Source organism: Pan paniscus, chromosome 3 (assembly GCF_029289425.2).
Source record: "Pan paniscus chromosome 3, NHGRI_mPanPan1-v2.0_pri, whole genome shotgun sequence".
In the NCBI taxonomy this organism is placed as follows: domain Eukaryota; kingdom Metazoa; phylum Chordata; class Mammalia; order Primates; family Hominidae; genus Pan; species Pan paniscus.
In genome coordinates, this window is record NC_073252.2 from 88,822,638 (window position 1) to 88,844,322 (window position 21,685).

General features: G+C 35.0%; 1 protein-coding gene across 5 annotated transcripts in view; it reads left to right on the top strand.

Moving 5' to 3' along the window:
• Positions 1-21,685, top strand: part of CCSER1 (coiled-coil serine rich protein 1) — a 1,490,059-nt gene that overhangs the window by 681,508 nt on the left and 786,866 nt on the right. For all 5 annotated transcript variants that reach the window (XM_055111625.2, XM_034958922.4, XM_003829898.4 and 2 more), the window contains one exon: positions 2,312-2,395. In XM_055111625.2, coding sequence (XP_054967600.2) covers positions 2,312-2,395 — 84 coding nt within the window. The remainder of the gene's footprint in view (positions 1-2,311; positions 2,396-21,685) is intronic.

Sequence of the window (21,685 nt, forward strand, 5' to 3'; positions counted from 1 at the left end):
CACCCAAATCTCAACTTGAATTGTATCTCCCAGAATTCCCACATGTTGTGGGAGGAATCCTGGGGGAGGTAATTGAATCATGGGGGCTGTTCTTTCCTATGCTATTCTCATGATTGTGAATAAGTCTCACAGATCTGATGGGTTCATCAGGGGTTTCCACTTTTGCTTCTTCCTCATTTTCTCTTGCCACTGCCATGTAAGTAGTATCTTTCACCTCCTGCCATGATTCTGAGGCCTCCCCATCCATGTGAAACTATAAGTCCAATTAAACCTCTTTTTCTTTCCATTCTCAGGTATGTCTTTATCAGCAGTATGAAAATGGACTAATACAGTGCCTGTGGCTTTTCCAGGCACATGGTGCAAGCTGTTGGTGGATCTATGATTCTGGGGTCTGGAGGACAGTGACCCTCTTCTCACAGTTCCCCTAAGCAGTGCCCCAGTGGGGATTCTGTGTGGGTGGCTCCAACCCCACATGTCCCTTCTGCACTGCCCTAGCAGAGGTTCTCCTTAAGGGCTCTACCCCTGCAGCAGACTTCTGCCTGAACATCCAGGCATTTCCATACATTCTCTGAAATCTAGACAGAGGTTCCCAAACCTCAACTCTTATCCTCTGTGTGCCCGCAGGCCCAACACCACATGTAAGCCACCAATGCTTGGGGCTTGTACCCTCTGAAGAAAGACCTGGGCTGTACGTTGGCCCCTATTAGCCATGGCTGGAGCTAGAGCAGCTGGGATGCAGGCTGCCATGGCCCAAGGCTACACAGAGCAGCAGGGCCCTGGACACAGCCCACAAAACCATTTTTCTCTCCTAAGCCTCCTGGCCTGTAATGGGAGAGGCTGCTTCCCTTGTTGGGAGAGGCTCCTGTACGGTGATGGGAGGCTGCGGTGAAGATCTCTGAAATGACCTGGAGACATTTTCCCCATTGTCTTGGCTATAACATTTGGCTCTTCATTACTTATGCAATTTTCTGCAGTCATCTTGAATTTTTCCCGAGAAAATGGGTTTTTCTTTTCTACCTCATGGTCAGGCTGCAAATTTTTCAAACTTTTATGCTCTGCTTCTCTTTTAAATAAAAGTGCCTGTTTCCAATAATCTGTTTTTGAATGCATATGACTGAATGCATTTGGAATCAGCCAGGTCACCTCTTGAATGCTTTGCTGCTTCGAAATTTCTTCCACCAGGTACCTTAAATCATGTCTCTCTAGTTCAAAGTTTCACAGATCTGTAGGGCAGTGGCAAAATGGCATCAGGCTCTTTGCTAAAGCATAGCAATAGTGAACTTTACTCCAGTTCCCAATAAGTTCCTTATCTTCATTTGAGACTACCTCAGCCTGGACTTTATTGACCAAATCACCATAACATTTTAATCAAAACCACTTTAGTTTCTAGGAAGCTCCAAACTTTCTCACATCTTCCTGTCTTCTGAGCCCTCCAAACTGTTCCAACCTCTGCCCATTACCCAGTTTCAAAGGTGCTTCCACATTTTCAGTTTATCTTTATAGCAGTGCCCCACTCCAATCACCAATTTTCTGTATTATCCATTTTCACATTGCAATAAAGAATGATCTAAGACTGGGTAATTTATACAGGAAAAAGGTTTAATTGATTCACAGTTTCTCATGGCTGGGGAAGCCTCAGGAAACTTACAATCATGGTGGAAAGCTAATGGGAAGTAAGGCATGTCCTCCCAAGGTGGCAGGAGTCAGAGAGTGCTCAGGGAAAACTGCCACTTTTAAACCATCAGATATCATGAGAACTTTCTCACTATCATGAGACTATCATGGGAGAAACCACCCCCATGATCCAACCACCTCCCACCAGGTCCCTCCCTCCACATGTGGGGATTACAATTCACGATGAGATTTGGGTGGGGACACTGAGCCAAGCCATATCAGTATCTTTTTAAATGTAGAGTTATTTCTGTTCTACTTACTATGTACGCACAAACATGAGAGGGAATAATTTAGGAAGGTTTCCTGGTTTCTGTCATAGGCAAATAAATTGATAGAGGAATACCAAAAGCAAAACAAAAAACTAAGCAAAAACATATGTGTGTGTGGATGTGTGTGTGTGTGTGTGTGTGTGTGTGTGTGTGTCTACATGATTATGTGTAGCATAAAAGCATTTTTTGGATACATTAACTTATTTTTTGCAACTAAGAATATATTATGAAAAATATCATACTATAGAGGGAATTTGAGTTTCATTAGTCAGATGCAATTATCTCCCACTGTGTGAAGCTGACTTTCCTTATCAAGAGCAAAGTAAAAGGGCTAAGCCTATTATGCTGTCTCTTTGATGTTTTCATAGGATATAATGAAAGATGAATGCTCGATGCTCAAGCTGCAGCTGAAAGAGAAGGATGAACTCATTTCCCAACTTCAGGAAGAGCTGGTAAGTGATAACAATGCTTGGCCCACGAGTGTACTTTACTTTCAAGGTTATTTGTTCCACACCCTTATTTATTAACACCAATGGCATTAGTTATTTGTAAATCCTTCCAGTGGTTCAATCCAATGATCAGTTTTTATAATTCTGTCATGAAAACTATAGATCTTTGACAAGCTGAGGAATAGAAAGGATGTTTTATAATATATGTGGAAATGTATATGATTCCAGAAACTTATCACTGAACCAGGATTAAACATTTCAGTTGTATCTATCAGAAATCTTGAAGGCTTAGGCCACATTGTTTTTGTAAAGTGCATGATTTAACTCCATAAAGCTATACCTAAAGATACAGATCTATAATATAAAGCAAAATACTTGATCTAGCAAACAAAACCAGATTTTACATTTTACTTTTATAAAGCCATCAAAAATACATTAACCTAATGAGACTTCTTGTTAATTTATTATATAGTTCCCAAATTATGTAAAAATTATACAAAAATATGAAGTGTGTGTGGTTCAGGTTTTGGAGTATGGTTTTTAATGTAATATCATGAAAGAAAGTAAGGAATTACACTTTCATAATATAAAAATACATTTGGTAGATAGCAGACAGAGCAGTGGGCATTATTTTTTCTAAGTATGTGTTTTCTATTTATCTATGAATATTAACAGTATTTTGCAATAAAATGTGCACTCGATATAAATTTTAAAAGATAGTACTCTAAAACAATAATTAAATAGAAAGAAATAAGAAGAGATATTTTTAATTCATCATTCATTTTTACACTAAGAATAGATTAAAGAAATAACCATGCAATAAGAGAGACCCTGACTCATTATCAAGATGAAGAAACAAATCCTTCTCAACGTATTTTTAATGATTATTTTAGACTCACAATAGTGTATTATGTAATTATTGAACACAACTAAATTACAAAACAGACTTTGTAGACCATCGAACTTCTGAGGACTCCTGACATATTAGTGAGATATTGGAGAAATTCAGAGCATAATTTATAGACTCTTCACAACTGACAATGTTTTCCCTGAAACTTGACCTTTATTTAAACAGTGTTCTAGGATTGGATTGATGCTGATCCTTGGTCCCATTAACATGTTACTGTGGCTTTAGAAGACTTATAAACTAGTACTTAGGATAAGAATAGTATCACAGACAAAAGGAACATGTGTTACATTACCTAAATAACCTTTTATAAACCTGTAAGTAACATATTGTAGTGTCAATTTTATGTATTACATAATGAAAACATTTCTTTATTTAAATATAGCCCTCTAGGTACATATTATCTAATAATGCTTTTTTACATTGCATACAAAAATATGTTTGAGTTGACTAAATATCACATATAGATATTTATTGCATAATGGTTAAAATAATCAATTTTAACATAGCAGAGTATTTATTACTTTGTCAGAGAGTGCTTATTTTGAATTTGGGTAATTAACTCAGAAAAGAGTATTCTTTCTTTCTCAGCATTAGTTATGATCAGTTTTAAAACATTCATATATAAGAAATCGGACCTTCATTTGCTGAATTAAATGAAAAAGAAAATGATTACTTTTGAAGACAGTACTACATAGTTATAATTTAAAAAATTTAGTACACCTCCATCTAAAAAAGTCCTATATATATTTTTTTCTTTTCTTTATACTTGAATTACTCAAGTTGGCTACTTAGTTTCTAAAATTTCTCAGGGAACAATAAAGGAGCATTTTAATTTTGTGCTATTGTAGTTTGCATAATCATCTTGAATAAACAGGAAAAATGTTAACTTTTAAAAATATAGTTTATTTTATTAATTAAAAAGGACTGCAGCTAAGGGGGAAGTATGTAATTGGTGATTCAGGAATTTTACTTAGAGGAAACATGGTTGGAAAAAAAAGTGTCATTCCATCTGGATTTGGAGCATGGATAAGAAATGCCAATCATGTAGGCCAATGCAAACCCCTTGCATCCATGGAAAATTTTGGTCCTCCTATTTCTGGTCCTGGTAATAAATAACTTGTGACATTTTGTTATGGTGGAGGTTAAATTTTACACTTATGCTTTACTTACATTGAAAATTTCAAAAAATTTTAGAAACCAGTTGAGTTATACCCTACTATATACTACAGGTTCATAATCTTTAATAATTTAGAACTGATTCAGTTTTCTATTCTTTCTCATGGGTTTCTGATTTCTTGACCACTGTTATTATCACAAGCAATTGTATCTGCATGTACACTGTAGAATGAAATTAGATGTAATTGTACCAAGAAAGGCTTTATTCCCAATTAGTAATTAAGAAAGTTTTAAATTTTTTGATTATTTATATTTTTTAGTTAGCCTCATCAATAGTGGGAAGAGTTGTAAAAAGTTAGGGACAGAATGGGTCTAGAAAAAAAGAAATGTTTTTCTTTTCTTTTTTTTTTTTTAAGATAGAATCTTGCTCTGTCACCAGGCTGGAGTGAAGTGGCATGATCTCAGCTCACTGTGCAACCTCCACCTCCTGGGTTCAAGCGATTCTCTTGCCTCAGCCTCCCAAGAAGCTGGGACCACAGGCACACGCCACAATGCCCGGCTAATTTTTGTATTTTTAGTAGAGACGAGGTTTTGCCATGTTGGCTAGGCTGGTCTTGAACTCCTTACCTCAAATTATCTGCCCACCTCGGTTTCCCAAAGTGCTGGGATTACAGATGTGAGCCACCACTCTGGGCCATAACAAGTTTTTTAGTCATTTAAATGCAAGTGTTTCAGTCATTTGTTTTTAGGGCATGGTTTCTCAACAATAGTGCTGGTGGCACTTTGTTGTGTCTGTGCTATGAATTGTAGGATGTTTAGCAGCATCCCTAGCCTCTCTCCTCTAGATGCCAGTAGCACCTCTACACATTGCCAAATGTCCCATGGGGGCAAAGTTGCCTCCAGGTAAGAACCACTGCTATAGGGATATTCGATTAAATGTGTAGTCCCCAATGAAATGGTATGTTATAGAAAAAACATCTATTTATAGATACCCAGGAAAAAAACAAAAAACTCCAGCACAAGAGATGCACCTTCCTTGGGCTATTAAATATGTAACTGTTTGTACACTATATTTAGCTGCTAAGGCTACCAAAACAAAATGCCATAGATGGGGTGGCTTAAACAACTAAAGTTTATTTGTCAGATTTCTGGAGGATAGAAGTCTGAGATCCGGTGCCAGAGTGTTGGGATTGTGGTGAGGGCTGTCTTCCTGGCTTGCAGATGGCCATCTTTTCAGTATGTGCTCACATGGTCTTTCCTTGGTGCATGCACATAGGGAGAGAGAGAGAAGAGGGAGAAAGAGAGATCATGTAAGCCCTCTGATGTCTCGTCTTCTAAAGACACTAATCCTATCATAAGGACCCCACCTCATGGCCTCACCAAACCTCCCATCATCTCCCAAAGGTCCTATCTCCAAATATTATCACGCCGGGAGTCAGGGCTTCAATACATGAATTGTGGAGCAGGGGGAACAATTCAGTACATAGCACATACTCTTTGTGCTCATGACTGTTTAATATTAGCAAGTTCAGTTGTGGAAAATTAGAGAGTTCTACTATATATTTTTTTCCAGCATTAAATGCACGTTTCAAAAATTATTCTTTTCTACCATATGATTTCAAAATTATTACATTGGCTTAATTCTTTTTTATTGCTGGGTGGGTAGATTTCACAAAGCATAAATACACTAACAAACTGAAAATAATAATTTTGATTTAGGATTATGTATTGATGTTGTTTGGGTAAACTATTCAGATTATTAATTGCATTTCTAATGTGAATGTATTTTTGTATTTTATAGCCACACTTCCAATTTATTCCTTCTTTTTAAAAAGAAAACAATAAGCTGTTTGTACTCTTAGGAACAATTTTAAAAAGTCAAGACTTATTATCCCTGAAATATTTATGCATTACTTACCTTGGTGAGATTTACTGTTTTCAACAGATCGAGATAAAAATAATCACTTGTAATTGTTTTATTATGTCCAAAGGGATATTAAGTGTTAGAATATTAGAGTGTCCTGGGATTATGTGCTAGGGCAACTAATTGGAGAAAACGAGACATACATTCTGTAGCCAGAAGTTTGTAGTATGGTAAACAGAGAGGAAACTAGTTCACAGCATGAAACATCTACTCCCAACTGTTCTATAATAGAACAAAATCTCCTCTGCATTAAATAAGAAATAGAGCAAAGGAAAAATGTCTTCTCTTCATCTTCCTGGGGCCTTAGCTTTCTTTACTTGAGGAGAAGAGTGAGTCAATATGGTGATATGGAAAATTGGGATATGAGTTTCTTGTCCTACCTCTAATCTTAATTGCCTGTGTGACCAGATTTAGGTATTTTTCTCTATTTGGGCATTGGTTTCTTCAACTGTCAAATAATACCACCGTATGTTTTGGTCTGTTTTGTGCTGTTCTAACAAAATATCACAGACTGGATAATTTATGGTAATTTATAGAAACAGAAATATATTTCTCACAGTTCTAGAGGCTGCTAAGTTCAAGATCAAGGAGCTAGCAGGTTAGGGCCCATCTCTCTGCTTCCAAGATGGTGCCTTGAAAGCTGAGGGAAGGAATGCTTGTCCTCACATGATAGAAAGGCAGAAGAGTATGAATCTGCTCCTGCAAGCCCGTTTTATAGCAGCTTTAGTATATACATAAGATGGAAGCCTTCACGAGCTAAACATCTCTCCATAGGTGGCACTTCCCAACACTGTTTGGGATTAAGTTTTCAATGACAGAATTTGGGGTGACATACTCAGACCATAGGACCATAACATTAAAAATATTACATATTTATCAATAGTGAATTTGATAGATTATAGCATATTTATATTTATATAACTGTATTATATATTATATATATTTTTATAGCTATGTTGCTTATAAAATTATTAAGTGGAGGGAAAAGCAGATTTTAGAACAGCATATTGTATAACACGATGTGAAAAACGTATATTGTATAGAAAATCTAGAATAATTAATAGTATTTAACTTTGAGAAATTAGACTGCTCAATTTCTGCTTTAATTTGGTAATGTATCATTTTTAGTAACAAATATATTACTTGTATAATCAGAAAAACACCAGACTACTTCTTTGGAAAATAAATGAAGAATTTCAATGTGTTTAATGGTTTTCATTCCGTGATCAGTGTGTGTTGGGGGAAATAAGGGCAGCAGAGGGATCCTGTGGATTTCCATTCCCCACCCACTTAATGATAGTAGCCCTCATTTCATTGTTTTTTGCATGTCATTACTTATTACATTATCATTTCAATCAATAAGCAGTTTTTATTTAATGCATATCATTATACTCCTAAGATTTTATTTGGTGAAAACCCACAGCTGAGAACAAAATCAAGCAAACAAACCAAAACCCTGAACAAGATGATTGCTAAGAACTACTGCGAACTATTAAACAGGGTGGGAAATGAGAACAAAAGCTATGACATACACCTCAGTGAGAATTATTACACATCATGGTGATTGGAGAGAATATTAGCTAATTGAGGGCATGGAAAAGAACCAATGTTCAGAATCAAAAATAAAAGGAGGACTTTTTTGATAATTAAATGTTTGGATATACAGTTTAAAATATAGGTTCTATTTATGTTGTAGAATATATTGGACTTTTTGAATATTAGAAATACATCGCTCTTATCCAACAGAAAGATTTAGGGATTTTATTAATTTAATTTATTAAGATATTTAAAGCATAGCTATAGATTTAGACCAAAAGTCTAAACATAATAGCTAAACGTATGCATACTTAATCATAATTAATTATAATAAAAGGTATTTTAAATATTTGCATCATAAGTTTAATTTATTACACTTAATGATATAAAACAGAAAAATATTTTTCTCACTTCTGAGAAAGTTTCAGTGTCTTTCCCTCAGCTATTTAGTGAAGGTTATGTTGAAGAATGCCATGTAATTTTATTGCTTATATGATACTGAAGGGCACTGTAAATATTATCCTCAGGTGACTAAAATAAATTTGAGATATTTGTCATAAATGTTGATGGTGAAGTGTAGTCTTGTGTTTTGGGGGGATGGATATGTTCTTGTAAATGATTATTAATCTTATCAGTGGTTTCAAAAATCTTATAAATGGTTTTACACTATGGATGAAGAGTGTGTACTATACGACATCAGAAATTGAAGAAAGTATATTTGGTATTTATTAATAAATTAATTCAAAATATTTTTTAAGTAAGTTAGAGTTAAATTACAAATGAAAACATAATAAATTTAGTTAGTTCTGTGACCGTGAAGAGAAGAATTTAATTGTCCTAATTAAGGTTAGTAGACGGTGCTGTGAATTTACTGTTTTAACTTGGATGACAATTTACATATACACTTTCAAAAATGTTAAACAGATTTGTATGGATAATCACACTACTAAATGTAAGTTGTCAGCAGTTTATATTTCTGAACTTTTGGGGTTTCTACCATTCGGAATTTTCCCGTTGGACACTTTTATTTGTTTTCTAGCGGATCTGGGTAAAATGTATCAGATACAGCTTTCTATGTCTATTTCTGTAAAAACATATGTGTTTTGGCTGGGCCTGGTGGCTCACGCCTGTAATCCCAGCACGTTGGGAGGCCAAGGTGGGCGAATCACGAGGTCAGGAGTTTGAGACCAGCATGGCCAACATGGTGAAACCTCATCTCTACTAAAAATACAAAACATTAGCTGGGCGTGGTGGGCACCTGTAATCCCAGCTACTCCCGAGGCTGAGACAGGAGAATCGTTTGAACCTGGGAGGCGGAGGTTGCAGTGAGCTGAGAACGTGCCATTGCACTCCAGCCGGGGGGACAGAGTGAAACTCCATCTCAAAACAAACAAACAAACAAACAAACAAAAACTTTCTATTTAAAAGTCCAATTCAAATGGGTCACCGGAAAAACAAAATAGATTTTCTGAAAAAGTAAGTTTATTAGCCCTCTGTAAAATAAACACTTTAATAACAGCCCTTAATAACATGATTTAAACAAAAAAGCAAAACAAAAATACTTATTATGTTTTCCTTCATAATCTTCCTCTGTTTACTAACATTACAACAACTATACTTTTCAATGCTAGTGAAATTTAAGTTACCTCTGTTTACTAACATTACAACATCTATACTTTTCAATGCTAGTGAAATTTAAGTTACCTTCACCACCACATCTTTTTAAGCAGTAAGGGAATACATTGACTGTAGGAATAATGTATGACTATTATCAGAGGCAAAAATTTAAAACATGTCGGTAATGAGAGACTCTTTCCTAAGAAGATTTTTTTGTGGGTCTGAATTCTAAATGTAGGTTATGATTAAGTTTTAAACTTCACACACACACATACATACACACACACACATTTTTCCCCACACACTTTAAAATTTTTTTCAATTATCACATTTTTTAATTACCTGTCCTTTAATAAACAATGCATTTTTAAATGGAAGTTTAACTAGGAGATCTTTCAGTTATGGAGCTGAAACACTCAACGATTCCACCACACATTTTTTTTTTTTTTTTTTTTTTTTTTTTTTGAGACGGAGTCTCGCTCTGTCGCCCAGGCTGGAGTGCAGTGGCGCGATCTCGGCTCACTGCAAGCTCCGCCTCCCAGGTTCACGCCATTCTCCTGCCTCAGCCTCCCGAGTAGCTGGGACTACAGGCGCCCGCTACCACGCCCGGCTAATTTTTTGTATTTTTAGTAGAGACGGGGTTTCACCGTGTTAGCCAGGATGGTCTCGATCTCCTGACCTCGTGATCCGCCCGCTTCGGCCTCCCAAAGTGCTGGGATTACAGGCGTGAGCCACCGCGCCCGGCCTCCACCACACATTTTTATTTTGAGAGTTAAGTTTGTGATCTTAAGTCAGAACCTTCCAACTAGCTGTAAACTGTTTGTGTTTCTAAAATTTGAGGTACTACTTATTAATGTATTCAAATATAGATTTCAAAATAAGCAATGAGAGCATAGTTATTGTAAAGACAAAGACATGGAACTTGAGATACTTAAATTATATCAGTTAATAGTAACCATTTGGAGTATTTATTTGTATTTAAGATTCAAAACAAAAGAATAGTGTGTGAACCGTGAGCTCTCTATTTTGGGGGGGGATGTTTGGACATTTTAGTTTATAATTAAATATTTTACTGAATTTTAATAATATCTTCAAAACTGAACTTTATTTTTTGTTTTAAAATGTTAATTTTACTTTTAAAATTAAAGCACAATTAAAAAATGAATGTTACATCAAGAGCGTGATTTAGTAATTACCTATACTGTATCTTCTGCAGACTCTTTTTTAATTAAACAAATATTACATTTATTAAAATTTACTTTTTACTTTTTGACATATAGTTTACACAAAGTTAAATAAAAGTTTTAACTAGCTTCATTTCTTTTCTGGCCATTATTAATATTAATTTATTGCCATATTATTTAATCCTATGTTTTTCTTTTAGAAGAGGACGGTTAAAAATAAGCTTTTCAGGCATCCATTATAATAGATACATCATTGAGTTGAACACTTTTTCCTCCCGTAATGTAAATATGAACTCAAGAAAGCCAGGCCTCATTAAAAAAAATGTTTAAAAAGGTATATCCCTTTTCGTGTTATTCAACCTACTTTGTTCTCACTCAAAGCAAATATTGAAAATTATATTCTTACTTGAGTGTAAGTAAGCATGTAAACAATCATGTTTCTCCAACCTTTTCAAATGTAATTTACTTTATTAACTGTAAGGCAAGTTCTCGGCTCATTTGTTAACAATTGAATAGCAAAACATGGGACTGAATAAAGGCACTTGTAGAAATGATGATTTTTGAAAAAAATTGAAGGCAGTTGAAAAACTGAAAGTGTATCATTATGTGTAATCAGGTTACTATGCATAATAAAAAGGGTGAGCTAAAAATAAAAGACTAAGAAATACATATGGCTAACTAGCACTTTATCAGAAATCTAGAGAGGAGTAATTTTGATACTTTCAGAATTCAAATTGAATAAAATGGTATGCCCTTGATACTTTAATAACAGAATAATTCCTGCATGATAAGAGAAACATTCTTTGTGCATGAAAATCATATCATGAATTTATCTTAAAAGTAATTCCCCACTTGCTCTACATTCTATTATAATTTATGGTATTATTTCATGCTAGTCATTTTAGAATAGAATATTACAGCTCCATGGATGATTTACATAGAAATGGACAGCTGTAAGTACTTTCAAATCCTCTTTCTTTTTCATATTTAGGAAACATTACGAACAGAAAAGTAATAGATTAGGTATACTTAAACATTATTAAAGTGTCAGGCTACTTTCCTTCTTTTTTCAGGAGAATTAATTGCATATATTCCAGAAAAGGCTTATCTCAGCAGTAATTACTCTCCTAGTCAGCTCTGTGAGACAGATGTAGAGTGTGAATGTGACAGTATCCTATGATACATAATGGGGATTGCCTCCAGTTTCTTACACACTCCAGTACCCTGATGAAGAGCTGCCAAAAAGATACAATCTTTAATATTCAATGGAATTTGCTGTAGCAATAGTACATATTTGTTAAAGTCTTTATCACAAAGGGTTGTTATATTGCAGTACAGCATGGATATAAGAAAATAATTGCTCTATGATTTAAATGCCAGTAGGAAGGTGTTTTACCTTTAAGGCATAAATTGAGTTAAAAATATTCCACCATATTGTGATCAAATTAGGCATGTAGTTGAAATTAATTTATACGTAAAGTTAAATAGTTGAATATTTTGGATATTTTAAATTTATTGTATAAGCTATGTCATTCAATTTACAAACTATCTTCTTTATTTTATACTTCTTTTGTTACACTAATCAAGATTCCAGTACTTAGAGTAATTTAACAAACGCAACAATTTAAGTAGTCAGTGGGACATAACGATAGCCAAAGACTTAGAAAAAAATATATAACGCATGTTCCTGAATTATCATGGAAATTAATAATATGCAGAAGGGGAAATATGTGTTTTTTTTGTGTGTAACTGGGCCGTCAAAAACAAAATTACAGCAAATTTAGTTTAAAGATGTAATTGGCTTTTATTAACAATTTATGAATTGGTGGCATCTCATATAAAGATTTACAAAAGTTCCTCCTCTGGGCATGGCAAAACAATTGGTATTTTTTTGTTTGTTTTGTTTTTGTTGTTGCTTTTTTTTTTTTTTTTTTGAGATGGAGTCTCGCTCTGTCACCAGACTGGAGTGTAGGGGTGCAATCTCGGATCACTGCAACCTCCACTTCCCAGGTTCAAGCAATTCTCCTGCCTCAGACTCCCGAGTTTTTTGTATTTTTAGTAGAGACGGGGTTTCGCCATATTAGCTAAGATGGTCTCAATCTCCTGACCTCGTGATCCACCTGCCTCGTCCTCCCAAAGTGCTGGGATTACAGGCGTGAGTCACCGCACTCAGCACAACAATTGTTTTTTATAAGGTACTTTGAATAGGAACAAGGAAACAAGCTAATACAAAAAGTGGATTGTTTAACATCAGGTTACTTCATGTTACTTTCCTTGTAAGAGTTAAAGTGAAGGAAACTTCCTTATTATGCCCAATAAAAACTAGCTTGTTTGGGATTTGGCTATCACCTCTACATGATTTCTTGGAAGGCCAGAAAAGTAAGTTACCTTGAGTTTGGTGACGTGGAATCTTAACATGAATGACTCCATTTTGGTTCAGTCTTTTGGACTCTAGTACAGAAGCTCAGTCCAAAACAATGGCCTCCTCCTTTATTTAACTGTATGTATATAAATAAACATGTAATGTTCTACTTCACAATAAAGTATGTTTAAAAATTTGAAAGTCAGTCTGAGCCGGGGACTTTGACTGGAGCAAGTGTTAACATGATGAAGGAGTAGAGTGGTATCTGTCCTCAAGGAAGCAAAGGGAGATAGGCTTACATAATTTTAATAACAATAGCCACTAGCTACTGAGCTCCTAACCTTTGACAGGTACTGTGAATGCTTTAGGTTTATTATTGCCTTTACTTTTTATAATACAATTGAGAAATAAGTATTATTACTCCCAGTTCATTCATAATAAACTAAATTCAGGGGGATTATGTGATTCGTTTAATTCTGCATAATACATGACAGTTAAGATTGAGAGGAAAATCTGTCTGACTCCACGCACATGTTATTTTCCCTGTTACATCAAACAGATTTATAAATTACAGAGAGATTATAAACATATTAGTGGTATAAAATAGGATAACACAGTTCACTTTTGCTACATATCAATACCAAAATAAAAATAATAGCTACTATTTATGGATTGGTTACCATTCATCTGGTAGTAGCAGTCAGACTTGGGTGGTCAGGGCAGAAACTCTTGTGATAGTGTTACTGGCAAAGCCGGTCCCCCAGAAGTGGGGGTTCTTTCCCCGTTCAGTGTTACAAAGCCATTATGTGAAACTGAAAATGAGCATCAAGCAGTTCAGACTTTATTTGATGGCCATGGAATTGAGAAGTGGGAGCACAGCTCACAAATCAACTTCTCAGCTCCTGAGAGCTGGAAAGTCACAGATAGAAGGCTACTTGAATTAAGGTGTTGAGCATTAAAAGCAAGGGGAGGAATATCCGTGCAGTTTCTGGGAATAGGCAGAGAAAATCTCAGAACCAGAGTGCTGCCTTCTTTTTATGGTTTCTTCTGGTCATTGTCATGATGATTAACTGTCATGGCACTGATGGGACTTTCATTTAGCATGGAAATTAGATTACAATAAAGTTAGAGTTTCTTCAGAGGTCAAGTGAGCTGCCATCTTGGATACCACTGGTTTCAACTGGTCTGATCAGGTTGGGAACTTCAGACCACAGACATCCTGTTCTTACAAATTAGGAGAGTCAAGGTGGGGTAGCAATTTAGCTATGCTATACAGGCATTACACTGGGTAATGATAACAAAACAGAAAAATTTATTTTAGAGGAATCACCTACAGCCACTTCTTCCAGCCTTGGAAGTGAGAATGGTGGGTTTCATCAAAAAGCGCATAGGGCATCACAGACACATTTAATGTCATTTTAGTAATCATGTCCTATTTCATGGACACTCTTTATATTTGAGTTAAACACATTATTGCTTGTAAAATCATGACAGCATTATCAGAGATATGAAAAGAGAACAATTTGAGTATCTTATCTAAAAGCTGTGTAGGGGAGGGAAGAATTTTCTTTTGCCCTCTGAGAGTTTAATAATTGAATCTGTTAAATAATCTGACAACGGGCAGATTAATAGGAGAATAGTTACACAAATTTATCATGTGCACCAGAACATTGCAGGAAAGACAACTGAATACCCTAAAACCAAGTGAGATTTATCATTCTTATATACCCTGGTTATAGAGCCGAGGGGGAAGGGGATGTAGGCAATTTATAGGAGAGTAAATGGTTTTGGAAAAAATGAATGGGCCCTCAGAAGAATACATGGTGGTTTGTGACAAAGTTGGTCTGTGTGTGGTGCCGACTTCTTGTCTTCCTCTCCTGTGATAAGAGTTAATCTTCCCTGGTTGATGCAGCCCTCGGGGAGAGGATTGGCAATAGCTGTATTACTTTCGGAGGAGCTGTCTTTAGCCAGATAAGGGGAGCTCTGAGAAAATGTCCACCTATATCCAACATACCTCAAGTGCTCTCAATTTGAAGTAATTAGCATACCAAAGTGGCATATTTTGAAGTTGCATTTTTTGAACTCTTTCAGCTGAGAAAGCAAATTTTTTAGTGACTTAAAATGTATCTTTATATTTTTATAACGTGTGAATGCAATATCTACATACTTATCCATAAGTCTATTTATATCACTAAGAAATCTCCCATAGTCAGCCAAATACAGAGTGAGAGAATGGTCAAAAGTGAGAAGCACTAAATCCAAACAGCATGATTTCATCATGTCTTCTGATTAAATATTTTACTCAGTGGATGAACAAAACAAGAATGAATGGGCTGGAGATTGTTTTTAAAAATTTAGTTTTGTATCACTTTACAACTCTTTGAGCTATTCTAGGACTAGTATAGTTTCTGTAAGGAATACAAAGGAGGATTTTACCAGTTGTAATCCCCACTAAAGGCTTGAGCTTAAGTGTTTTTCCTGTGTGTTCCCTTTTTACTGTCAAATGTGGCTTTATCATTACTTGTTTTTCCCTCTCATTGGTGGGCTCCTTAATGATAGGGTCTTTGTTCTCCTATAGCCTCAATATCTAACAAAGCAGGCAATTAGTAAATATTTGAAGGAATGAATGAAATTTATATCGTATTTTTTGCTCTTACATTTGTTAGGAGAACTTTTAAAGAATAAAGCAAGACAATGTCACATTATTAAATTATATAGATGAAAGATAGAAATGAAAGGGGAAAGAAAGACTGTGAGTTTAGGTATATAATTTCCTGGAGGAACCACTAGATGCCAAACAAGCATGTGGGGATGTCACCTAGGAAACTTAAATGCAAAATGGGTATCACCAGAAATAACAGCAAGAAAATAAGTGGAGGAAAACAGAGCTATGAAATGATGCAAAGACAAGTAGTCAAGAGAAATTATAGAAGTAAAAAGATAGGGTAAAGTTAAAATTGATTCTAATCTAAAATATTCTAGAAAACAAAGAAAAACTAAGGAAACAACGTTCAACAAAACCATGAAAACTTTTCAGAAATTTAGGAAGTGCTAAGATCATCTGCTTCTCTTCATTTCACCAGAAAAACATCTTAGTGAAATAATACAATTTGAAGCCTCTCTTAAAAAACTGATTTTTTAGATAGAATGGTTTATAATGTGAACAATTCATAATAGAAAATGGCTATGGGTAGGAAGTTAATGAGACTGGAGAAAAAAACAGCTACGCTAAAACATAAGTACAAATGAAAGAGTAAAAGTAAATTTAAAATGCCAAACATGTTCATAACCTATATTGATGAAAGTATTGTTAGTGGTGGTAGAGATCCAAGTTACCATGAGTTAACAGCAGCCTGTCTGTATGGGTCCATAGTAACTTCAGTCCTTGCCGCCTCAGAAAGAATTTGACTGAGGGGCATAGAGCAGAAAAAGAGACCGAGGCAAGTTTCAGAGCAGGAGTGGAAGTTTCTTTAAAAAGTCTTTAGAACATGAAAGAAAGGAAAATTTGCTTGGAAGGGACCCAAGTGCACACCTGAAGGTCTGCGAGAGAGTAGATGACAGCAAAAAAAAGAGATCTTTAACCTTGATCCTAGAACTTTATAGGCTGGTCTGTTTCCCGTAATTCTTTCCTTAGGGTGGGCTTCCTGCATGTGCAGTGCTTTCCTTACCTTTTGGAATTGAGCACATTCAGTGTGTTTAGGGAGTTATATGCATGCCTATCTGAAGCTTCCTTCCTTTTTCTAGTAGCATGTGTTCTTGAAACATCACACTTCGCCATTTTGACTGTTAACACTCATGCCCAAGAAGCTGCTTCTCCCTGAGGCCTACATTCAATTAACACTTCTAATGTTAGCCTGTGTGGACCATCAGGAGATTCTCTCCCTGACAGCCAAATTATCGTTTCTAGAGAGGCAATGCGATAATTGCCAAACCATCACTGTACATTTCTAGTGAGTTGGGGAGAGACCTCTCCTGCTCCGCTCATGCTTAACTACAGCATAAAATGTTGAGAAGTATATGAAGCAAATAATTGTTCATACTATGTGTCAATATTATGCTATGCCATTTACTTGTGTATCTTACCTCATCCTTGGCCATACTTTTTTCTTTTATATTGAGGAAACCAAGGCTCAAAGATGTTAAATAAATTTCTCAAAGCTGCAGAATGTCATTTAAAGAATCTAAGCATATGCAAATTAAATTTTACTATGTTTGCTATGGAGAAGCAAAAAGTGCTTCAGTGTAAGGTTCCTTCACTCAAATTATTTCCCACTGCTAATAGCATACACAGACTTGTGGAGTGTGACACTGAGAGGAACAAAGCAAATAGAGACCAGTCAATTTGATGGTTATGGGGATTTCTGAGCTATTTAAGTTCATGGAACTTTGTTGCTTTGGAATGAGAGATCCTTAAAATTCTTCTAATTGACACAGACACAACTGCCCATTTTTCTGTTTTACTAAATTCACAATCCCTACTCTATTTTGCAGTTTTTGGTTTATTACACAGCCAGACAAGATGAACTTGAATCAGTAAAGTCCCCAAAGATTTGAGGCAGCCAAACACACCCTTCCTTTTTTCTCTATTGTATAACTTTTGTTAATTGTCCTTGGACTATGAACAAACAACTTTGGTAGTAACACTAAATTACTATTTAAAAAGTGACATGTGTATTTTAATAATGAATGCTGAGGAGTGAATCATATCTAACACTAGTATAACAGATATCCCATCCATATAAACTCCCTTCCCATTGTCCTTTTTCATGTTAATCTGTAATCTTTTCACTCAGCCTGTATTCCACTTACTGTTCCCAACCATTCTGGGCATTATGTTGGTTTTACTGTCAGTCTCAATATATTACAAACAGGGGAACTGAGGTTCAGCACAATTAATGAACTATCTCATTAGCTAACAAGCAGTAGGAAGGTATGCACATACTAAGATATGCGTCAGTGTGGTTCTACACTACCTTTGCTGAAGACTGACTTCTTCATGTGTGATATGCGAAGAGATGCCATTATGGAGAAAGGAAGGTAGGGTTGAATACTGAAAAAGGTATTTGATTATTGATTTTTATTTCTTAGTGGATTTGACTTTTTCAGTGAAGAATAATAGGTACTGTATTCATTGTTTTCTATCATTTTGCACACTGAGATATTGGATTGCATAGCCTATCTTGTTATAATCTGTCATTTAAGAAAACTGTATCATTATATAATTTCTATTGATGAGCATTTATATATTTTTTCCTCCTCTGAACTTTGCCACAAAAGGCATATTTGTTTTAGCAAACATTGATAACCTGCTAGGAAGATGAGAATATGCCTATTACACTGTTGAAGATTGGCTACATAATTTGAGTTATCTACAATATGTTGCAAAAGGCAGATACTTGGCAAGTTTAATGCCATCCATCTGATGTAATTTAACTTAAGGTTGGATGAATAGCACTTTATTTCATCCTTGAAACTTTACGAACATGACTGTTATTATCTCAACAACTAATGCTGCTTAAAGAATGTTCATTACTTGCATATCATTTTTTTTCCACAAAAGAATAACCTTGACTAAATATTAGGTAAAATTTAGTTTAGACTATATTTTTGAAAACTTTTTAAATGAAAGTTATCTAATAAGAGAAGAGGAAAGAATTATGTTACCTAATATTCCACTACCCCAATATAGCCTTTTTGATATATTCATATGTCTCTCCCTCCTCCAATTTTTATATAGCAGAAATGATAATGGCTATATGTTTTGTATCTTGCTTTCTAATAATTGTATATCACATATATCTTATATGTGTAATTACTTTCTTAAAATAAATGTTCAAAACTCTGATTAGTGGAGTAAAGGGCAAGACAGTCTTTTTACAAGCATCAGGTATTACTATGTGACTCTTTTTTTTCCCTAGTTCAGTGTTATAAGTAACAATTTACTAGTAATGTTATCTTTTGTCATTTGTCTATTAAAACAAGCATATATTAAATGGATTGCCTTCTTGAAATAAAATAAAATTTTAATAGATTTATTTTTCAAGTTTTCTCTCCATAGTAGAAATGTCTGCAAATGAAGAGAAAATTCTTCATTTCAGTTGTATATATTCAACTACAGCTATAGGTGTAGATACAGATAGAACATGTGATGATAGAAGCAAATATCTGAAAATATTTTTCTGAGCTGCAGTGAATGAGCAAGCTACATAAATAATGAAGCTTTTGTTTTCTAGTATGTGAAAAAGTGTCTACTTCTTAAAAAACTAAAGAACTTAAGCATCTTCATTGCTTTGAGTTGACTTTTTTTAATGTTTGATGATTCCTCTTTTGTGATGTATACTGAACTAAGGTTACCAATGTGCACCATCTTTGAGATCCATAAAAAAATAAAATAGTGTTTTTTGGAAACATTTTTTATCAGTCATTAAGCAAATGATCATTATTTCTTTTGTCAGTTTAAAATCTGCAGAAATTTTCCATATTCTTATTTTAATTAGAAATGTTTGACAATTAAAAATCCACACCAAAGGATGCTGACAAGGCCAGTCTTTGTCAACACTTTATAGATTTGTCCTTCTAGAACCAAATGGTGTGTACTTCTTAAAGAGAATATTATGGAACAATAAAATTGCAACATTATTTATAGTGTTCTTCCATAGAAAAATTATTAAGCTTACTTTTGTAAAGAATATATTTTCTATGTATAAATGGGAAGAACCAAATCTACTGATAATCAATATATGTTATCCTATTTATAGTCATCTGTGAGAGAGCAGGAAGATATTAAGCAATTGGTGTTACTTTAAAGGCAATGGTCTTTCATTATTCACAGATTTTCAAATAACCTAATGGGCTTATCCTAATTTTCTGTGCGGCCATAACAAAAGACTTGAGACTGGGTAATTTATAAATAATAGAAATTTAATTCTCACAGTTTTGGAAGCTGGGAAGTCCAAGATCAAGGAACTGGCAGGTTCAGTGTTTGGTGAGGGCTTTTACCCTGCTTCCAAGATGACACCTTGTTGCTGCGCTGTGTCCTCAAATGGAAGAAAGGACGAAGAGGGGCCTAACTCATTTTCTCCAGCCCTTTTATAAGTGACTAGTCTTGTCCATGATGGCAGATCCTTCATGGCCTGATCACATCCTAAATGCCTCACCTCTTAATAGAGTTGCATTGAAGATTAAGTTTCAACATAAATTTTGGAGGAGACACAGACATTCAAACCATAGCAGGGCTACTTCCCTTTCTCTAATAGGACAGTGCCAAATAGCCTCTGAAGTTATGGAGCCTACAGATGGCCATCTTATTATGCCTATTCCTTGTGTGTTTCTTTTTTTGGCAATAATAAAAGACTTATGATGAGCTATTTGTGCATACCTATAAATACATTTCGTTTGTTCACTACCAGCCAGTCTCCTAAGAACCAGAGTATAAAATGGTTCATGACCCACTAGCACTCAAATATTTAATGAATAAATTAATGCATTATTCTTAGTAGACAAAATACATTTGTAATCTCTCAATTAAACAAACAAACCCTTTTCCTGTGGCTTGAATGTGTCCCTCAAAAGTTGGTTGTGTTGAAAACTTAATCCCCAATGCAACTTTGTTGGGAGCTGAGGCCTACCCTCCTCCCAACAGTTGGTCTTCACCCTCAAGAATGGATTAATGTCATTACTGGGAATGGGTTATTCAATTGGAGAGTGGGTTATTATAAAGCTAATTCAGCCCCTGGTGCCTCTCTTTGTCTACTCTGTTTGCTTCTGCTTTCTGGCCTTCCACCATGGGGTGATGCATACCAGATGCCAGTGCCATACTCTGGGACTTTTCAGTCTCCAAGACCGTGAGCTACATAAACTTCCTTATGAATTACCCAGTCTGCAGTATTCTCTTATAGCAACAGAAAATGGACTAAGAGAAGTTTGATGTGTGCAACTTTAAATGAATTTTTGTGTATTTTTACAGTTTAAAGTCAGTCCTCTGTAAGATTCCAGCGATCAGCCCTCATGGAAGCCTCAAGCCTATTTTCCTTCCTAGTACTCACAAGGTGATTTTTAATAATCAGGATAAAATCCAAAGTGAATAATTTATTTCTTGCTAAAAAAACTTTTTAAAAGTTATTAGGATTCCACACATCATTCTCAAAGGGTAAATCAAATATTAGCACCTCAGTAAGTTGAATAAAGAATTGATAATGAACACCACATTGATGCTAGATGCTACTTGATTTAATAGTTTCAATACAATCTCCCTCTTCCTGTTGAAATTCCTTAGCTATTTACAGTGCAGAGAGAAAAAAATAATAATTCTATTCTAAGAGTAGTAGTGAACAGTTTTCAGGTGTTTATCACTGATACAAATTAAGAACTGTGTCTATATTTTGTATAATTGCATCATACAGCTGTATTAAATCTTATAGTATCAAATATTAGATCTGATTTAATAGTATTAATAAATTTAAACCCATTTTAATCAATTTTCAAAAAAATACCATGTTCAGTTACAGAAAATGGTGCTTAGTTGCAGACTGTATCGTACCTTTTAACACCTGATGTGTACATCCCATGTAACGGAAAGGGCGACAATAAAATGGGGATTCAAAGGAAATAATATGGCAGAATAAGATGTGTAAGCACGATCTTA